This window comes from Leucoraja erinacea, chromosome 2 (genome assembly GCF_028641065.1).
Source record: "Leucoraja erinacea ecotype New England chromosome 2, Leri_hhj_1, whole genome shotgun sequence".
Classification (NCBI taxonomy): domain Eukaryota; kingdom Metazoa; phylum Chordata; class Chondrichthyes; order Rajiformes; family Rajidae; genus Leucoraja; species Leucoraja erinaceus.
Window position 1 is genome coordinate 75,831,479 of NC_073378.1, and position 22,414 is coordinate 75,853,892.

The 22,414-nt window shown below is 42.6% G+C and overlaps 1 protein-coding gene across 4 annotated transcripts in view; it reads right to left on the bottom strand.

Moving 5' to 3' along the window:
* Window positions 1-22,414, bottom strand: part of LOC129711306 (triple functional domain protein) — a 333,015-nt gene that overhangs the window by 134,094 nt on the left and 176,507 nt on the right. For all 4 annotated transcript variants that reach the window (XM_055658878.1, XM_055658886.1, XM_055658868.1 and 1 more), the window contains 8 exons: window positions 20,410-20,601; window positions 13,153-13,302; window positions 10,788-10,902; window positions 7,934-8,049; window positions 2,167-2,289; window positions 1,711-1,899; window positions 1,505-1,620; window positions 547-613 (listed from right to left, as the gene is read on the bottom strand). In XM_055658878.1, coding sequence (XP_055514853.1) covers window positions 547-613; window positions 1,505-1,620; window positions 1,711-1,899; window positions 2,167-2,289; window positions 7,934-8,049; window positions 10,788-10,902; window positions 13,153-13,302; window positions 20,410-20,601 — 1,068 coding nt within the window. The remainder of the gene's footprint in view (window positions 1-546; window positions 614-1,504; window positions 1,621-1,710; window positions 1,900-2,166; window positions 2,290-7,933; window positions 8,050-10,787; window positions 10,903-13,152; window positions 13,303-20,409; window positions 20,602-22,414) is intronic.

Consider the following 22,414-nt stretch of genomic DNA (forward strand, 5'->3'; position numbering starts at 1 on the left):
TTAGGTGCAGGAGTAGGCCATTCGGCCCTTCGAGCCTGCACCGCCATTCAATATGATCATGGCTGATCATCCAACTCAGTATCCCGTACCTGCCTTCTCTCCATACCCCCTGATCCCCTTAGCCACAAGGGCCACATCTAACTCCCTCTTAAATATAGCCAATGAACTGGCCTCAACTACCCTCTGTGGCAGAGAGTTCCAGAGATTCACCACTCTCTGTGTGAAAAAAGTTCTTCTCATCTCGGTTTTAAAGGATTTCCCCCTTATCCTTAACATATCGCTTTCTTTGTTTTCACTCAATCTGCCCTTATTAACTTTCAGCTAGATTGCTCCACAAAGCAAGATCACCTCAGCAATCCTTGCCTCACCCTGCAGAAGATAATACTTTTGTTCCAACCATCCCTCCCACATCCTCTGCAACCTCAACTTGTTTTCTCACTTTACCAGCTCTAATGATAGTTTTAAAATCTGAAATGTTAACTGTTTATCTTTTCCTGCCTGACCTGCTGAGTATTTCTAGTATTTCCCTGGTTCCAAGAAACATACCTCCAAACATTCTCGGAGATCCCGGACATAAGCTTTTTCAGTTTGTATCAATTCAGCCATAATGAATCTGGGGATAATCGCAGAAATTATGTTGTCAGAATTCATAATTTACTATTTTTTAATACTTTAAAAGTAAACTAATCAATTCCCAATGACCCATCCTTACATAAAGAAATCAAATCTGGGTTTTGAAAACTCAAGTTTTCATGGGGCTGAATCAACCTGCAATCAGTTTGTGCCTGACTGTCTCCCAACAGTCACCATCTGCCCGAATGCAGAGCACCAAGTGGACTTGCCACTCGCACACAACAAGCAGCATATCCCAAGTAACTGCCGCAGGAAACTTATTACAGCTTCAACAGATCAGTAGGTGTCAAAGAAAGACAAGACATAAACCACTGAACTTTGCCAGACCTTTTCACATGACTTTGAGAACAGGGCAGAAAATACATTTGGCCACCCTCTTCAGAAAGTCATTGCTACCCTGCTGGACTTGATAATGAGCCCAGCCAGTTGCACAGGTATTTGACCATCAGGTTAATTTCAGATTCTTGTGTTTGCAGATGTGTAGAAGTTTAATGATTCCTTCGGTACAAATAGCTGAAGGTGAGCTGTCACCTTCCAATGCTCTGGCTACATAACTATTCTGCCTAATATTTATCTAATGATACATAACGTGAAATTCCTTCCATAGTTTGGGCACTAAATTGTCATGCACTCCATCATATCCACAAGACATAACTACTAATAATATTTTCATAATATTATATATAATATATAATACATAACAAAAAAGAACTACTAATATATATTTTGCTTTGATGGGATTCAAATTGTGACTATACCCATGATGATAGAACAGCATAGATTAGTGGTATATGTATATCAATTCCATAATTTCATTTCACTGCATCAAATTGGTAAACTCAAAGATAACTTGAAAGATATCAGAACATACTCTTTCCTGCGAGCTGATTTACGTCTTTCTTCATTAAGCTCATGGGCAGCATCACGAAGTTTCACCTCTGAACCCGGAGCACTTGAGGGGATGATATCCAATTGCAAGTCTTTGCTCTGCATTGGATGGTTGAGAAGAAACATCTCAATAAACATGTATGAGAAATAAAGTGAAAATAAAAATAAATATTGGCAGCATTTACTCACTGCTTTGGAGTCCAAGATACCCAGTGCTTTTTCTAATGCTACACGATACTTCTCCATACGGAGGGAGAAATCCCGGTATCTCTTATCTACTGCTGTAACCCAATTTTTGATTTCCACTGCATGGGAGTGCCCCTTATCACAAAATCCATCAGCCAGTTGTATCAACAGTTTCACACGGTCTTTGGTTTGCTGTTAAAAAAATAAGAGCAAATTTAAAATGGTAGCAATTACATTTTCTTTTTGTGAACTTCCATGAGAGGTCAAAAGTGAACATTAAAGTTACCTTGTTTAAGACAGCAAAAAAACTGAACAATGATAGTATCATTTGTGTAAAACTTTTATTTTCATCTAAAATAAACCACACTATAGCAACATTCAAAACAAAATAAAATTTGACACTTCTCAACGCACACGTCTTAAATGAATCATATGCGATTAAACTCAGAGCCCTTTTACCTTTGCAGTAATTTGGAACTCCTCATGATCTTTTAAAAGCTCCTGAGTGTGAGGGATGCTTGAGCCTGTGGATGTGTGCGTGGACAGGTAGAACTCCCCAGTATCATGAATCCACTCCAGAGCCTAAAAAATAATTGTATCACAATATATCAAAAATATATATATATTTTATTTACATCACATTAAATGAGAATTAGACTAAACCGTTGGGTCCCAGTCACACGGGAGGCCTGGTCCCCCCCCCAACGTAACACTTTCCCCAACGCAATATTCCACCACTCACCTGTTCCCCCAACGCAACCGGTTCCCCCAAAACAATATTCGAATTGAATAAACTTTATTAAACCCCAAGGGGAAATTCAGATGTCCTTGCAGCACACTAATAAAAATACAACAAAGTATTCGTGAAGAAATTCAACACCAAACATAAAACATTCCCCCACAGTGATTCCCACTGTGGGGGAAGGCACAAAGTTCAGTCCCCATCCTCTTGTCCACCCAAAGTCGGGCCTATTGAGGCCTCCACAGTCGCCGCCACGGCGCCCGATGTTCTCGCCGGGTGATGGTACTCCGGCGTCGGGAGAATCCCCAGCGGCTTGAGGTGCCAGGAACGGCCGCCTTCCCAACGGAGCCCGCGGCTTCCAAGCCAACCTGACCGCGCCGGACGGAGCTCCACACACTAGCGATCTCTGCGAGAGATCCCAGGCTCCGGGATGTAAAGACTTTCAGCGTCGCAGCTGGCTGCGCTCCGCAGAACCGCGGCTCACCGATGATGTTTTGGGCAGTCCCAGCATACTGGAGTTCCAGCGCGGCGACCCAGGAAAGGCATCGCCCGCTCCGCGACAGCGCTCCAGCGCCGCGCCGCCGCCAAAGCCGATGTTCTGCGCCGCCACCAAAGCCGATTTGTTCTGGGCAGGCCCCTCAGGAAATCATCGGGGAGGGGGTGTGGGGGTGGTTGATAGGGGGATGGGGGGGCCAGGGGGAGGGGTGGTGTGAGGGAGGCGGGTGTGGGGAGGAGGTGTGTAAGGGGGGGGGGCTGGTGTGGGAGGGATGGGGGGGTGTGGTGGGAGGGGGAGTGTGGGAGAGGGGAGGTGTGGGGGAGTGGTAGTGGGGGGATGGGGGAGGATGTTGGGGGGCGGGGTTGTGGAGGATGGGTGGGGGTTTAGCCAGGGGAGGGAGGGCTGTGGGGGGGGGGGGGGGAACCTTCACAACCGTTGTACTATTTCACCGATCGGAACAAAACTTATTTGACTTGCAGCAGAGGAGAATGGTAAGGTGGCGTAAAATCGTAGCGCTATGGGGGATCGTTTTTGCGCAAATTTAATTACAACGCAGACAGGAAGTGGTCAAGATGAGAGTTTAAGTAATATATAGGTATAGATGAAGATAATATATTTAACTAATTTTTTCAAAACTAATTTCTAGATCGCTAATGAAGAATGGTGCAAAATTGAAGATTGTAGTGTAATAAAATTAAAATACAATTACGAAATGACGGATTGAGGTGTGGTTAAGAATACGGAATGCATAGCAGCTCCTCCAGGAAGTAGGGCGAAGGAGGTGATTGGTTCAGAACTTTGATAGCAGTGGGAGTGAGACTGGTGTTAGGAATGGACGTCTGAGCTTTCAAGCTCATGTATCTTCTCCCAGAAGGTAGAAAAGAGAAAAGGGAATGGCCAGGATGACCTTCCTTGATGAAGGCAGCCCACCAGTCTTCCTGCAATGCACATAAAGATGAACTGGTTGGAAGGAAGCAATCTCTGCTGCTTCAGGTGGGCAAAACGGAGCAGTGGCCAGACTGACTGAGTTGCATACTTTCAGAATACATTTTGGAGCACATTTCTAGACTTTTAAGATAATTCCCACAGACTTGCCAAATCCTTTCAAGACCCCTAAGAAAGTAAATACATTGCTGCATCTCCTTGATTGCTGATGAAGGAACCAGTTTAGGTTGCTGCTGATGTGGATGCCTAGGTACTTGGAGATGTTGATCACTTCCACAGTAGCTCCGGTAACGAGTATTGGGTTGTGCACTCTTTACTCACCCCCTCACTTCCTTAAGTTAACAACTTCCAGCTCCTCGTCTTGCTGTCGTTAAGGCCCAAATTTGTGACCTGATGCTATGACGCAAGGTTACTGATCTCTTTCCTATATCCTGTCTCATCTACACCCTTGAATGAGTGGCCAAGTACAATGTCAATTTGATCTTTAATTTTGCCAATGATCCCATTGTTGATCTGGCCAACAATAATGGGATCATCTGCAAAATTAAAGATCGCATTGACATTGTACTTGGCCACTCAGTCAAGGGTCTATATAGGGTTTAGGCAAGGAACTGAGTAAATCACCCTGAGGAGCACCAGTGTTGAGGCTCTAACTGGAGGATGTGTTATGACTAATTCTAACCAACTGAGGTCTGCCTGTCAGGAAGTCCAGCAGCCAATTGCAGATGGAGGCACCAAATGTACAGATGAGCTTATTCAGTATTATGGCTTTGAAGGCTGAGGTGTAGTCAATGAATAGCATCTGGAGGCAAGTGTTGTTATTGTTAAGGTGTTCCAGAGCTGAACGTAGTGCAAGAGACATGGCATCCTCCACAAACCTAGTGCAAGGAGGCTAGATTGTCTAGATGACTTGGCATAGATGTGGGCCATTATGAGGCTTTCAAAGCACTTCATTATGGCCGCTGATCGATAGTTATTGAGGCAGGTCACTTTATTTTTCCTGGGAATTGTAATGATGGATGATTCCTTGAAGCAGATGGGTAACCTCCATCATTCCAGCAGCAGATTGTTGAAGTGAAAGATTGACAATATCGACAAAGACTGTGGCCAGTTGATCGGTGCACAATTTGACCTGCCACTGAGTATGGAACAGAGCCAGCTGGGGTGGGAGGGGTAGGTGGTGGTGGTAGGTGGAACTTTGTTTGCCTCTCTGAAATAGGCGTAAACAGCATTGAGCTCATATGGCGGAAATACACCATTTCCAGAGATCGCCCCCGATTTTGGCCTGTAGCCTGTGATGGTATTCAGGCCTTGTCACAGTCACGTGGCATCCACGTGATTGAATAGCTGTCTTGTGAATGTTTGACGACTGAGTAAAATTAGTCCTGTGCCACCTAGGCATTGCCATGGAATGGTATGTAGATCACTGAAAAGATGGTAGAGATGAATTCCCTTGGTAGTTAAAAGGGATGGCATTTTATGAACAGGTATTTGCAGGTCAGGAGATCAGAGTTGAGCAAAGACAGTCACATCAGTGCACCATGAAGCATTGACCAAAAAACAAATGCTGCCACCTTTCCCCTTGCCTGAGTATTCCATGGGATAAATGGGAAAATGCTCAGTTTGTATATCAGGGTTAGGTGAGTTATGTTTCCGTAAAATAAAGAACACGGCAAACAGTTGAAAACTAATATTAAAAAAGGTGAGGCAAAAAGCAGTATATCTGTGCACATCAAAGAATCTTTCTTTGCATTAATGAGTTCAAGTGAATTGCTACAGTGGATGTGGATGTTCATCTCTTCAACTAATCATTTCAATCATCAAAAATGCTACAAGACAAGTACAATTACATTTCCTATGAATATATAACATTCCCATACAGTTGCATGTGAATCCTGCTTACCCATAAATATGACTATTTAGTCATAGTGATACAGTGTGGAAACAGACCCTTCGGCCTAAATTTCCCAACAATGTCCAAGCTACACCAGTTCCACTTGCCTGCGCTTGGTCCATATCCCTCCAAACCTGTCCTATCCATGTACCCGTTTAACTGTCTCTTAAACGATGGGATAGTCCCAGCCGCAACTACCTCCTCTGGCATACACCTTATGTGTGAAAAAGTTACCCCTTGGATTCATATAAAATCTTTTCCTCTTCATCTTGAACCCATGCCCTCTGATCCTCGATTCCCCTACTCTGGGCAAGAGACTCTGTGCATCTACCCGATCTATTCCTCTCATCATTTTGTACATCTCTATAAGATTCCCCCCTTATCGTCCTGCGTTCTATGGGATTGAGACCCAGCCTACTCAACCTCTCCCTATAGCTCACACCCTCTAGTCCTGGCAACATCCTCGTAAATCTTGTCTGAACCCTTTCAAGCTTGACAATATCTTTCCTAAATTATGGTGCCCAGAACTGAACACAATATTCTAAATGCGGTCTCACCAACGTCTTATGCAACTGCAACATGACCTCCCAACTTCTATGCTCAATACTCTGACTGATGAAGGCCAAAATGCCAAAAGCCTTTTTAACCACCTTATCAACCTGCGATTCGACCTTCAAAGAACCATGCACCTGTACTCCTAGATCCCTCTGCTCTACAACACAACCCAGAGGTCTACCATTTACTGTGTAGGTCCTACCCTTGTTCGACATCCCAAAATGCAACACCTCACACTTCTCTGTATTAAATTCCATCAACCATTCCACCTGGCCAATTGATCCAGATCCTGCTGCAATCTTTCTAAATGTAGTGTTGCTGTAAAATGTAACTAAATCCCAACCATGCTGCTCAATTTTAGTTGAACATCAACCAATCCAGATTTGATTTTCAGGGAAATATTTTATGGGTGGGACATCTCCTGTGTGTAAAAGAAAATGTTCTTACATTTTCCAAAGCAAATATTATAACCTGCTTAGAGAATCCTTTTATTGAGCTATTATTTGAAAGCAATTTTTTCAACAATTACCCAAGAATGAAAAATGCATGAATTGTAAGCGAGTACATTACTTCTTTCTCTTTTATCCAAACATCTAAAATACATTGAAGGAATTTCAAATAAAAGAGAAAAGAAGTAAAAGTAAAAAATCTTAAATCAATTGGAGACACCATTCAGGGCCAAGTCAGGTTTGAATGGTTTGAATACTTTGAATGCTTTATCCACTTTGGTAGCAAAAACAGGAAGGCAGATTACTATCTAAATTGTGTCAAGTTGGGAAAAGGGGAAGTACAACAGGATCTGGGGGTCCTTGTTCATCAGTCAATTAAAGTAAGCGTGCAGGTACAGCAGGCAGTGAAGAAAGCAAATGGCATATTGGCCTTTATAACAAGAGGAGTTGAGTATCGGAGTAGTTCTGCAGTTGCATAGGGCCCTGGTGAGACCACACCTGGAGTATTGTGTGCAGATTTGGTCCCCTAATTTGAGGAAGGACATTCTTGCTATTGAGGGAGTGCAGCGTAGGTTTACAAAGTTAATTCCCGGGATGGTGGGACTGTCGTATGCTGAGAGAATGGAGCAGCTGGGCTTGTATACTCTGGAGTTTAGAAGGATGAGAGGGAATCTTATTGAAACATATAACATTATTAAGGGTTTGGACACGCTAGAGGCAGGAAACATGTTCCCGATGTTGGGGGAGTCCAGAACTAGGGGCCACAGTTTAAGAATAAGGGGTAAGCCATTTAGAACAGAGACGAGGAAACATTTTTTCTCACAGAGAGTTGTGAGTGTGGAATACTCTGCCTCTGAGAGCGGTGGAGGCTGGTTCTCTGGACACTTTCAAGAGAGAGCTAGATAGGACTCTTAAAGATAGCAGTTAGGGAATATGGGGAGAAGGCAGGAACGGGATACTGATTAGGGATGATCAGTCATGATCACATTGAATGGCGGTGCTGGCTCGAGGGGCCGAATGGCCTACTCCTGCACCTATTGTCTATCTGATTACATTTCCTTTCTTTGTTTTTGTCTAACAGTAAAGATGAATTATAAAATAACTCTCTCTATTGTCACAAACCTCTCCAAAAATACATAACGTACCTGTTTAGCACTCCTCTCAAAGACCACATATTGCTGGCACTGGTCCAACCTCTTCTTCCTCATGGTCCAAAAATGCAACACTCGATTCTCCCTTTGCAATAGCTCATTAAGAATGTCTGCAGCGTGCAAAATAAATATGCCATTAAAATTCAGATGTGTATATGCTAACATAAAAGAGAACAAATGAGAAAGCAAAACTACAAGAGCCACGGTTAACAGCAGAGCTATGTCTGGAGAAGGATAACCAGTTGTAATTATACAGTATCCCGACATAGAAAAACATCCCAAGGAATTCTTAAAGGCATAATCAAAAACATTAAGACCCATCAAATAGATAGTTTCAAGGAGATTGCTAAAGGAACAATGATGGAGGAAAGATTTACAGATGTATTTTCATTGCTGTGAGCCAGACAACTTGAAGAATGAGGAATAGGGAGAAAGATACACGGAGGAGAAAACCAGAGTCAGAGCGCAGCAATGGTGGAAAGTTTTGCAGAAGAGAACTATGCATGGTAAGACATTGCAAAGAGACATGGGACAGACAGATACTAATTACCTATCACTGTTGAGACTAAGAGAAACAATAAATGATTTGGAACACGCAGGAAAAAATGCTTTAAAACAAAATCAATGTTTAAGAAGAATATCAAATAAAGAGAAGCTACACCAAGATTTAAAAAAAAATTGGGAGGAATACACAGAATAAAGCAAGATAAAAATGTTGGCAGCAAAGAGGGAACTCTAAAGTTGTGTTTCACTGAAGATAACAAATCATAGTATACAAAATGTTCGATCTCCAAGTAACAGAAGTAAGGGCTGCATCACATTGGCTATGGCTTGTAAGTCGAAAGTAAATTGCCAGTGTTCAACCACTTCCACGTAATAAGCCTCGGACTTAGTGAACTGCCATAAGCTCAGAACGCACTCTGATAAATGTCAAGTGTCACTCTCTTCAATCACTTGAAGGCAAAGGCAGAGGTCAATCTTTCGTGGATTCCACTGGGAAATCCACCTTTTTGACCATATGACAATTAGATCAAGACCCTATCATATGAATGGGGAAATTCTATTTTACTCCAGTTTAATGTTTTCATCAGCTTGTATTTAGGATTAATATCATCATTCATAAAGTTATAATCTGTTACTTTATAATCTTTTTAAATAATTTCTGTCATTGTTAATATTAGAGGCATTTGCAACTTGTGCAAAAATTTCAGGCTCTGACATGCGACAAAATTCACAGATTGAACTCCTGTTAAAAGTTGCTGGGGTGGCCTGAGCCCAATCACTACCGATGCTGAAGGTAGAAACAAAGAACTGCAGATGCTAGTTAACACACAAAAGGACACAAAGTGATGAAGTAACTCAGCGGGTCAGGCAGCATCCCTAGAGAACGTAGATAGGTGACTTTTCAGGTCAAGACGCTTCTTCAGATTGATTGCAGGAGATACTTGCCACCAAAGTGGGTTGTTTAGAATGCCTGTCACTGGGGATTCACAGCATATGCAACTGGTCAATATGAAAAACCATATATCCACAAGGGCAGCCACAAGTCACTCAAGCTCCAGATTTCAAAGCTTGACGTGTCTGGATTCATAGCCATACATTCAGAGGCTGAAGGTTTCCTCGAATGTACATTCAGACAGGTAGCCACAAAACATATAGGAGGTGACGGATGAATGACCAGACAGAATACAAAATGTGCAAGATTAGCAGCCTTAGACCCCCCTCCCACACACGTGAAAAGTCATTGGCTTGAAACTTTGACCCTGAAGCATGGGAGATGGAGTTCAATGCAATGTGAAGTGATGCAGATCAGAAAGAGTAACACAGAGAGACAGTGTGCAATACCTTGCACAATTCTGAAAAGAATGAACAAAAAGGGATATTATGACACGTACTGATAAAAACTGATAGATGGCATAGCAAGTTAAAAGGATAAAAATGCTCATTGGTCACGGATTTATAAATAATATTTAAAAGCAAAGAGGTCACACTCGGCTCTTTTAAAATGTTGTCCAAATGAAAGGTCGCAAACTTGAAACATTGATTGTCTCTTCCACTGATACTGCCTGATCTGCTGAATATTTCTCTTTTGAGCTTCAAATAATTGGTTAGGCCACTACTTGAGTGCCAAGGACAATATAAGGCAACATGCATCAGAAACACATTGGTAGAGATTCAGAGCTGGTTTACTGGGAGATCGAAAGGTTTCAGTAATGAATAGCGGTGGAAATAATATCACTATGTTCTTGAACAGAGAACAGGTGACTGAGATTTTCAAGATCATGAGAAGTTTTGATGGAGTTCATGAAGATAAATTATTCCCTTTGGCAAATAGCAGTCAACAAATACTTATTTTTTACAGAACAGCTGGAGGTCATTTGGGCCATTGGTATCATTTATCCTTGTGATGAGGAAGGAGGGAAGGGCATCTTATGGAAACTCACAAAGTGCTGGAGCAATTCAACTGGTCAGGCAGAACCTGTGGAGGGAATGGGTCAGGACCCTAAACGTTGTTGGGTCCATTTCTCTCAACAGATAATGCCTGACCTGCTGAGTTACTTCAGCACTTTGTGTTTTGCTCAAGATTCCTGCATCTACAGTGTCTATGGAAACCCATGAAGTCAAGAAGAGAACATGCAAATCCCACACTGTTCCACTGTGTTGCTCATAACAGTCTAATTAGACGATGAGGAGACATTTCAAAACAAAATGGAGAGATGTGTGATTAATTATGACAACACTTTCTATGAACCAGCACAGAGGCATGGGTGAACGCTTCATTTACGGATAAGCTTCTATGATTCTACAATAAACCCCCAGTCTTGAGAAAATAATGATAATATCTCACTTTTCACTTGTTGCTCAGGTGCTTTGACATGACTCATCATTCCTGGCATGTTAACACTGTTTCTGTGGAGATATTTCAGGAAAACATCGGCATTCCTCCGAGCCAAAGTGCAGGCCTATAATTAAAAAAGTCAACCAACATTAGTCAGAAAAAAATTAATTATGCATCTGCCATCTGCTCAGTTCGGATCTACATTAACATAAATGTTTTTACTGTTGCCGAAAGATTGCATCTATCTATCTATCTATCTATCTATCTATCTATCTACTAAAAATATAACTAAAACACTCATCTTGTTTGTTTCTATGTCTGTCTGTGTGTCTGCGTGTGTTGATGTGTGCCCATGTGCTCCCGGAACTACGCCAAAACGGTACGCGATAGCTCTACAATATTTGGACAACCTTACTCACAATTGTCCTGTGTTGTGTTTTTTTAATCAATTTTCGTTCAGATTGATGTTATGATTTACAAGTTATTCACATTTTCAACCTTAAAAATGTAACTTCTCACTGTGAAAATTTCAATTTGAACTTGCTGCCCCTGCCCATTACAATGTTGCATTTTATAGGACACCGAGTCCTTTCATTTGTAACTTTGTAAAGGGCAGGGGCAGCAAATGCAATTGGATTTTTAAGAGGAGGGAGAGGGAGTTATGGGGAATGAGGGGAAATGAACCGCCCCTGTGCAGTTGGGGGCTATGGGTAAGTGGTGGAATATTGCGTTGGGGTAATGGGTTCAGTTGGGGGAACGGGTGAGTGGTGGAATATTGTTTTGGGGAACGGGTTGTGTTGGGGGAACCATGTCTCCCGTGGGGGCTATGGGTGAGTGGTGGAATATTGCATGGAGGAACGGGTTGCATTGGGGGACCAGGCCATCCATGTGACAGGGGCCCAATGGATCTTACTTGGTCTAGTATATATATTACTAAAACTCTCATTGTTAGTATGGCCGTGTGTCTGTGAGTGTGATCCGGAAATTACCCCAAAACAGTACACGATAGAGCTACTATTTTTGCCCCACCTTACTTACCGTTGTCCTGTGATGTGCATTAGTCAAGTTTTGTTCAGATTGATGATATATTTTACAAGTTAGTCACATTTTAAACGTAAAGAAAATCACTGTAAAAAATCCAATTCAACTTGTCCTGCCTGTTACAATGTTACCAAATGACAGGACTACCAGTGCAATGAGAGATTTGTTACATTACAGGAGAGGGAGGGAGTGGGGAGGGGAGAAGGAGAGGGAAAAGAGGGAAGGTGAAGAGGAGGAGGAGGGAGTTCTGGGGGATATGGGGAAATGAGCCGCGCCTGCGCAGTTGGGGCTACAGGTGAGTGGTGGAATGTTGCATTGGTGGAACAGGTTGCATTGGGGGAATGAGTGAGTGGTGGAATATTGCAATGGGGGAACGGGACCCAACAGGTCCCACTTGGTCTCGTTTGATTAGAAATCCCTTGCAAGAACCAACTCATCCTTGGGGTTGGGTGACATGTTAGCCTTAAGACAAGTCCTCACAGGTTGCAGTATATTCAGTTGGATAAGCAGCAGAACGTTTACCAGATGTTTGCAGTAATAACATATTTCTCACAACACAAGAAATATGTGCGGACCATTTGGCCCTTCGAGCCTGCTCCATTATTATGGCTGATTATACACCCAAAGGGGATTTTCCTGAATTATCCTCATATGCCTGGATTTCCTTAGTATTCAGAAATCAATTCATTTATATTTTGAATTATCTCAATGACTGAGCCAGCACAGCCTCCAGTCGGATTTGCTGAGCATTTCCAAAACTTCTGACCCACATTTCCACTGCTTTTATGTCCTCTGTTTGCTTTCAATGAAATTTCCCTCATAGCTTTGCTGCCATTACTCTCACAAATTCCAAATGTGATGATTGAACTTGTGAATTATGCATGCACCTGATAATTTACTTATTGAGACGGCTCTGCTCCTACAATGTCTGCAGTAAGATGCTGCAGATGTTCTACCAATCGGTGGTAGCCAGTGCCATCTTCTTCGCTGCCGTGTGCTGGGGCAGCAATGCAAAACTTTATAACCCCCCCCCCCCCCTTTTGTGTCTTGCATTTTTATGACTGTTGGCAGATCAATTTCCCTCCAGGGATAAATAAAGTTCTATCATCTTTTTCTTCATCTAAGAAAATTGATTTTCTTTTCAGAAAATGTTCAGGAAAGTGATCAATTTAAAAACAACCATTTTTGGAAATCACAGTGGAACTGTTTTCTATAATTGTTATTGTATATGATTTTTTTTTTCAATTGCAAATGAGATATTTCCTAACCACAAATGGTGAATGACAATTTGGAAATGAGCAACAATGACCAAATAGACAAAGGTTTCACTTACTTTGAGAAAAGCTTCTTTTTGTTCCAGGTGCTTGCTGATCATGGGTGTCACATGATCACATTCGGAATTTGGACCAAGCTTATCGATTCCTCCGCACCAGTCCTCTTCTCTTTTGTACTCCTGTTCCAGACTCTCCAGAACACTGCAGACCTATTCAAAGAACACATTACCTAAATTGATCTTTTTTTAACATACGTTTCTATGGATTTAATTTACTAATAAAGGCATATCTGATGCATCAACCAAGTAAGCTGCTATCAGAAAGCATCATACTTAGAATCATAAGAGTCATAGTGATACAGTGTGGAAACAGGCCCATCAACCCAACTTGCCCACACCAACCAACATGTCCCATCTACATTAGTCCCATCTGTCTGGCCCATATCCCTCTAAACCAGTGGTTCCCAACGTGGGGTGTACGCCCCACAGGGGGGCAATTAGATTTTTAAGGGGGGCAATTGAGCGCGACTAAGGAGGTCTAGGTCCAAATTTTCGATTTTTATTTTTTTGGATTTTCCATCAGGTAAACATATGTAGTTTATGTTTCAGATGTTATTTTGAGTAAATAATTTTTTGGGGTAAATACTGTGAATACTCTTTTATTATCATATTTATCATTATTATTATTTTAATACCACCTAATGTTTTTTTCTTTTTTTTTTACAATTTTTTAGTAATTTCTTGCTCGGAACTTTAACTGTCTTTTGTTTATTTCATTTTTCTTTTTCATGGATGCCATGTTCTTTTGAAGCTTATTTAAACCATGGTATTGGCGTTTTAAGCTTCTTCAGCTGAAACGGAGTTCACTTTTTAAATGATAAGAATTATATATCACCACATGGGGGGGAGGGGGGCATCAGGATTCTAGAGGTGATTAGGTGGGGCATGGCCAAAAAACGGTTGGGAACCACTGCTCTAAACGTATTCTATCCACGTATTTGGCCAAATGTTTCTTAAACGTTGCAATAGCATTTGCCTCAACTACCTCCTCTGGCAACCAACATGTACAATAGGTTACCCCCTCAGGATCCTATTCAATACTTCCCCCTCACCTTAAACCTATGTCCTCTGGTTCTTAATTCCCCAACTCTGGGCAAGAAACTCTGTGCGTTTACCCAATCTATTTGTCACATGATTTTGTACATCTCTATAAGATCACCCCTAATCCTCCTGTGCTCCAAGAAATAGAGTCCTAGCCTGCTCAACCTCTCCCTGTAGCTCAGGCCCTCGAGTCCTAGCAACATCCTCAATAAATCTTCTCTGTACCCTTTCCAGCTTGACAACATCTTTCCTGTAATATGGTGACCAAACTGAACATAATACTCTATATGTGGCCTCACCAATGTCTTATATAACTGCACCATGAACTCCCACATACTCAAAACGCAGTTGCTGGTTCAAATCGAAAATAGACACAAAATGCTGGAGTAACTCAGTGGGACAAGCAGCATCTCTGGAGAGAAGAAATGGGTGAAGTTTCGGGTCGAGACACTTCTTCAGAGTCAATACTCTGACTGATGAAGGCTAATATGCCAAAAGCCGTTTTAACCACCCTATTTACTGTGATGCCCCTTTCAAGGAACTGTGTACCTGCACTCCTCGATCTCTCTGCGCTACAACCCTCCCCAGAGCCCTACCATTCATTGTGTATATCCTGACTATGCTAGACTTCCCAAAATGCAACACCTCACATTCCATCAACCATTCCTCAGCCCACCTGCCCAACCAATTAACATTCTGCTGCAATTTTTGACCATCATCTTCACTATCTACAAAACCTTTTGTGTCATCTGGAAACTTGCTAATCATGCCATGTACGTTCTCATCCAAATCATTGATATAGATAACATACAGCAATGGGCCCAGCAACTGCTCTGTCTCCGACCGGAAGGCATTGCAGAGGGTGGTGAAAATTGCCCAACGCATCACCGGTTCCTCGCTCCCCTCCATTGAGCCTGTCCAAAGCAAGCGTTGTCTGCGGAGGGCGCTCAGCGTCGCCAAGGACTGCTCTCACCCCAACCATGGACTGTTTACCCTCCTACCATCCGGGAGGCGCTACAGGTCACTCCGTTGCCGGACCAGCAGGTCCAGGAACAGCTTCTTCCCGGCGGCTGTCACTCTACTCAACAACGTACCTCGGTGACTGCCAATCACACCCCACCCCCCCGGACACTCCTCCCACAGGAAAAACACTATGTCTGTATATATGCTAATGTAAATATTTATTCAAATCATATGCTATGTCGCTCTTCCAGGGAGATGCTAAATGCATTTCGTTGTCTCTGTACTGTACACTGACAATGACAATTAAAGTTGAATCTGAATCTGAAAGTCCGAAAAGCAACCTTCCACCATCACCCTCTGTTTCAAGAGTCAAGTGAGTTTTATTGTCATATGTCCCAGTTAGAACAATGAAATCTTACTTGCTGCAGCACAACAGAATATGTAAAAATAATACACTGTAAACAATATCATAATTATAATCTTTCCATGAAGCCAATTTTCTATCCATTCATCTCTCTCTCCTTAGGTCCCATGTGATCTAACCATCCAGAGCAGCCTGCCGTGCAGTAAATTTCTCAATTCTTCTTCATGCACTTCTCAATTCTTGTTGGAGCTCTACTCAAATCTAATAAGTGAAATGCATTCAATTACATTTCTTGAGTGCCTCAACAATGGAGAACCGGGGGTAAACTACTACCCAGCAACTACTCAGCCCCTTATTACTCTATAGTCTCTGTATAGTCATCATATATCTAGACCATTGTGACTTCCATCAATTTGATTGTACATATTTGATGAAAGTGTTGTAGTTGCATTTCAGGTGGAGATGGTTCGAATCTTTCTTGCTTGTGAGAGCATTGTGTGACTTTTGTGAGGTGCAAATGTAGTATAATTTGTACAATCCTAGATGTTGGTCTTGTCTATGAAAATATGTTTTCTGCCCAACTAGAAACAGGAGCAAAATTTGAAGTTATAATCCTAGTAACAACAACAGAACTGCATGCTCATCTCCACACCATTCTGAAAGAAAGCAACATGGCTGAATAACCAGAATGCAGAACTAGCAAGGCCATTTACTGGCATGCCTAATGTAGCTGAAGGACATCAAACTGTTTGAAGTCAAGCTTAAACCTTAAACCAGATGTCTGGTTAAATTTAGTTCCCTATTTACATGCCTGTGAACAATTACTCATTTCCAACCAAAATCATACCTTTTAGATTAAATATGTGTTTTTTTTTAACCAGTGGGAGTATTTCAAAGCTGCATGCTTGCTAAAAGACAAAATTATATGGTTGTCCAAAACAGAAGGATATGTTCAAAAATTTGTCCCGACTCCTGAACAGAATTGAATAAACGTATCTATCTATCTATCTATCTATCTATCTATCTATCTATCTATTAATATATAAAACTCTCTATCTATCTATCTTCTATTATTAATATATAAAACTCTCGTGCCATCCGACCTGCTGCCGTCCGGCTGCCTTTCTGCCTTTTGATTCGTTGACGGCTGCTCCTTCCTATCAGCTTCCAACACACTTCGAAACAAAGTTGCAAGACAGGAACACTCTGAACTTTTCACTGCTGCAGCAGGCAGGGGAGGTGCAATTGGATTTTTTTTTTTAATCCACTGCTGAGGGAGGCAGGGGAGTGCTGGAATCTTACATTTGGGAACGGCTTCAGTTCCATTGGAGGAGACGGGTGCATGGTGGAATATTGGGTTGGGGGATCACACCATTGGGGGAGCAGAACCAACGGGTCTGCACTTGGTCTAGTTATTATATAAAAGTCTGTGGCTGCCGCCTGCCGTCCGTCCGTCCGGCTGCCGGCTGCCTTTCTTCCCTTTGATTCGCTGCTCCTTCCTATCAGCTTCCAACACACTTCAAAACAAAGTTGCAAGACAGGAACACTCTGAACTTTTCACCTCAATGGGATATCACAGCAAGTGCTTCAACAGGAGGGGGAGGGCCAATTGGTATTGCAATTGGAACTGCTGCAGCAGGCAGGGGAGGTGAAATTGGATTTTTTTTTAATCCACTGCTGAGGGAGGCAGGGGAGTGCTGGAATCTTACATTTGGGAACGGGTTCAGTTCCGTTGGAGGAGACGGGGGCATGGTGGAATATTGGGTTGGGGGATCACACCATTGGGGGAAGCAGACCCAACGGGTCTGCACTTGGTCTAGTTTGTATATAGTAATGCCGACACTCACCACTGAATCACATTGAATGACAACCGAGAGATATTGGAGCCATATAGCTATCATACAACAATAATTTAGCAAATTAATACTTTAGGAAAGGAGAGATATAAAATTATAGAAAATAAAAATGGCGACATCTCATAAAGCACAATCCCTGTGACCAATTTCAAGAACCAAATTGTGTTCATTTCTGAACTTGGAATTTTTTCAATACTGTTAAAAGCTATTTCATGTTCCTAATCTAATTAGATATAAAAAAGGCGGTTCTTGGCTTATTCAAAGTGAATCGACAGATTTATGGAACAAGCTGCCAAAGGAAGTGGTGGAGGTGGGTATAATTATGACATTTAAAAACACCCAGAGCGGGGCCAAGAAAATTGAAGATAGACACAAAATGCAGGAGTAACTCAGCGGGACCGACAGCATTTCTGGAGAGAAGCAATGGGTGACGTTTCGGGTCAAGACCCTTCTTTGCAAACTGAAGAAGAGTCTCGACACGAAACGTCACCCATTGCTTCTCTCCAGAGATGCCGCCGGTCCCGCTGAGTTACTCCAGCTTTGTGTCCATATTCAAATGATGTCTCGCGCTCCAGAAGGCTGTGCGTACGCATTTAATCGCACCCCGACCTTCGCGAGACCATCGTGGCTCAACGCGACCACGTGGGCGCGTAATTTGCATCCCAAGGACACGTAAATGGGACAGACCCTTAAGTGGGTCAGGCAGCATGTCTGGAGGACATAGATAGGTGACCTTATAGGTCGGGACCCTTCTTCGGACTAGTTGGACTGAAGTGCCTATTTCTGTGCTGTTTGCAGCGGCCGCGGAACATTTTTGAAAGTGGCGGGGGGGGGGGGGGGGGGGGGGGGCTGAGCGATCACTGATCACCGGCCTCGGCGGTACGGTGAGGGAGGAGTGACCGAGCGGGTTGAGGGTGTGGGAGGGTGGCACAATTATTATTTTTTGTTGTTGCTCGACCTCCAAAAACTGGGGGGATAATACAGGCCATCTCCCAACTCAAAAAGTGGGGGGATATATCCCCCATCTCCCCCACTTCCCCGGGATCGAGGCCAGTGCATTCCACGGTATAGGGGGGGTTGCATGTAAGGTAATCAGAACAAAGAGCGTGACGCACGGAGCAGCTCAATCCTTCTGGAGGACATGGCAGCCTCCCGCATACACTGTTAACACACGAAACGCGTATTTTCTTACCTGTTAAAAAATGGCAAAATGGTCAATTTTTGCCCTGTAATAATTGTGGAGGGTGACTGAGCGCTTCGAACCAAATGCTCTAGTATCTTTGCTCTGACCCCGAGCACCAAGGTGTAAGCGGCCGAAGGAGCGTATCCCTCGGGACAGCCCCTAACTCTCCCCCCGGGGTCAGCGCTGTGCGGCTACAGCTGCCCTGTGGGCCGCACTGTCACGGGCTGTGGGTCGGCAGCGCCCACACATGGGGCCGGATGGAGTGGGGCCGCGGCTTGGGGCAAAGGACACACAGGAACAAAAACCCGGCAACGTCCCAGTCAGCTGCAGCAGAGTTGTGGACAGTCTAGTCCTCCCGCCCACCCAGTGTCACTGACCGCGCTGCACCGGTACCCCGACCCCCCCGAGAGAGTTGGCCCCTCTCTTATGCTGACTCTCCCTCCCTCCCTCTCAGGGCCGACTCTCTCCCCTACCTCCCCCTCGGGGCCGACTCTCTTCCTCCCTCCCTCTCGGAGCTGACTCTCTCCCTCTCTCTTTCTCCCTCCCTTTCTGCCACGGCTGGTCGTGATTTTGCCGCCCTCACTGTGCGCTTGTTCTGAGATTCTGGATGGCGGAGGTTCTCAGAAGAAGAGAAAATACGCCTGCGGGCCGGATAATTTCGGGTTATGAAGCATGTCTCGCCAAAAAAGTGGAGGGGCGGCAGCCCCAAAGCCTCCCTGGTTCTGCGGCCCATGGCATGGCTCCAAGACTCTGATGATTATGGGCATCACTGATCCTTCTAAACAGTTTCCTGCGCTGATAGAGGCCATTATTATTTTATTACACAAAGTACACATAAAGAAATATACATTTTATTTGGTTTCGTTCCCTGTCCTTCATATTAAAAAAAATAATCGGTCTATGCATTTTTGTTTGAGACCCCTTAATAAATATACCTGTGGATATCAGATGGTTAGACAATCGCCACTTTTACTGAAGTAGAATCAAAGTAGTCAATATACTCAAATAACATCTGAAACCAAGTATTTCAAAATCATAGATGAAAAACTTAAACCCTTAAACTGTATCAGTTGAGAGTTAGTTGGTAGCACAATAATCGAAGCTAACACTAAAAATATTGCACAGTCTGACGTATCAGCTGGTCTCATGTATGGGGACACAGCATCATTGCACAGAAGAATAGGGTAGTCATTCCGATGTTCCAGTTAACATTTATCGCCGAATTAACATTGCTAGAATAAAAATGAACATCATCATAATTGTACTTGTGGAAGCTTGCTATTCACATACTGGCGGCTACATTATTGACATTGTAACCTTCAATGACTTGTCAAGACGTGAAAAGTAGCATAGATATGCCAATCCTATCTTTTCTTTTAACTGTTGATATATTTTTTTTAATTGACCATTAAAAGGTTTGCTTCAATATTTTATGAACAACCCATAATCAACACTATTTCATCCGTATAATCAATCCCAATATTTCATATTTACGGCGTCACTGTTCACATTTCATTTTATACAATTCATACTTTAAAAACAAAAAAAAATATTCATATTTGAATGGGACAGAATACAACTAAGAATGATACAGTTTTAAGAATGTTTCATTCTTGTTCTAATGCTGCAAAATAGTGTTAATACCTGTAGTCCCATGGGTGTTATGCTTATGTTATTTCATTTCAATTTCATGCAGACTTACTTTCTAAATTTCATACACTTCAATGGTATTGTGTTGGCTTTCTAAAATTCCCATTTGATGAGGGACCATTTATAATCATTACACAAACACAATAATACTCAAAATCTGGGTTAATAGATCACTTGTAAACTTCGAATTATTTGCTTACCTGTTCAGAAGTTTTATAAAATGCAACTGAGGCATTAACAAGCTTTAAACGATCCTCCATCTTGAGCATGAGCTGTTGCCAGTTGGAAGCCACCTTCTCTGCACATTCTCGGATCATCTCCATGTCATAGTGATTAGCCTGCAGTAGGCCTTCTGCTTTCTGCTGCACTTGAAGGGCACTTTGATGAGTTTTCTATTGTAAAATAAAAGTGAAAAAAAACATAATTTCAAATTAAAAAATGCATTTTACTGGCTGAGAATAACTCAACAAATAAATTGATCCAATAAAGTTTTCTATTTTTTGAGGTACTTCAATTGCTGCTTTGCAGATATGCTCTTAAATCGAGCAACTTCTAATTCTGGTGAAAATATAAACAGCAAATCATCTTTTAAAATTAGTTACAGAGGACTGAAAGTAGCAACCAATTAAGGAGGAAACGGAGCTCATTGGAAGGTTATTGGGTAATGCAATAAACTTTGATGATGGTGTCAACTTCCATGAGGTCTGCCTAATGTCCTACGTCAGCGTTTTTTTTTAGGCAACTACAGGCGACTAATTTGTCGCCACATGTTCGCCGGTGGTTGCCGCGAGTAGTCCCCTCAGTCGCGCAAAAAGTCTTTCTGGTCACCACTAAATTTTCAACATGTTGAAAATTTTTCGGCGACAGTGGCTTTGATGCCAATGAGCGTAGCTTGACTTCTCCTGACGTAGGTGCTGTCGTAAGTTGTCACCAGGATGACGTAGGTTGTCGCCAGTTTTTCGGCGACCTGCTACGACTATGACAGTCGCTGGCAGTTGCCTAAAAAAATCTCCACGTGGGACAAGCCCATAAGACTGACACCATGTTGATACTATTTCTCACTAGACCCTATTTATATCTCAGATTAAGGACCATCTCAACTCTGAATGTGTGCACTGCTCTACAGTGCCACATAGTGGTTCTCTATATTGGTTATCAGTCACAATAGGCTTTTCACAATGAGGTTAGTGGTGGGAGAAGGCAGGAGCTGTGCTTGGGGTGTAAACACTGGATATTTTGAACCAAATAATCAGCAATTGGAAATAGCCCATCAGCCTTCTCAGTTTCCTTCCCAACTGCAGTATTGCTTGTGAAATAAAGAGGCAAAAATAGAAGAGAGTAAAAAATATACAATGTGTAAATCACTGAATGCTATTGGGCTGTATCATATTAGATCAGTAGGCACAACATGCTGAGGTAACGCAGCAGGACAGGCAGCATCTGTGGAGAGAAAGAATGGGTGACATTTTGGGTTAAGACCGTTTTACGTCTGAAGTCTGAAGTTTTGAAGTCTGAAGATGGGTCTCGACCTGAAACATCACCCATTCCTGAGTTACTCCAGCACTCTGCGTCTATCTTTGGTGTAAACTCGCATTGCAGTTCCTTCCTGCACATTTCGTCAGATTAGATCAGATTGTCTTATTGACATAAAAACCAGAGTGCAAGGCAATATTTTGCTCACAATGAAGCTCAGATGACACAGTATACATGATTATGACAAAAACAACAATAAAGACAATTAGTTGAATACACTGACAAATGCAATATAGCAGAAAGGAGTTGATTGTGGTTCAAAAAAATGAAAGCGCAATAGCAGAAAAATTGAACAGGAATATACATCTCAAACTCTCACTATCACATGTAAAAGCTTCCCACTTTATGCTTGTCTCTTTGCCAATAAACAACCTACTCCAATCACTTTTGCAAGTTCCTGTCTAATTCCTTTTTGGGTTTCCTCTAATTGGAATTCCTCTAATTGGGAGTCTGTTTACAGGTAAACGGATGGCTGGCTAGTACAAAGCTTTCAATTGGATAGATTCCTGCTCCTTCTGCCTACTGCCATTACCCTTGCGGGTGGTCACAAAGCCACTTTCTGCCTGCAACTTAGGCATAACCACCTCACTACAGTCCCTACGTAAAGCACCCTCATTCTCCCGGATGATCCTCAGGTTGTCCAGCCACAGCTCCACTTCCCATATGTGGTCA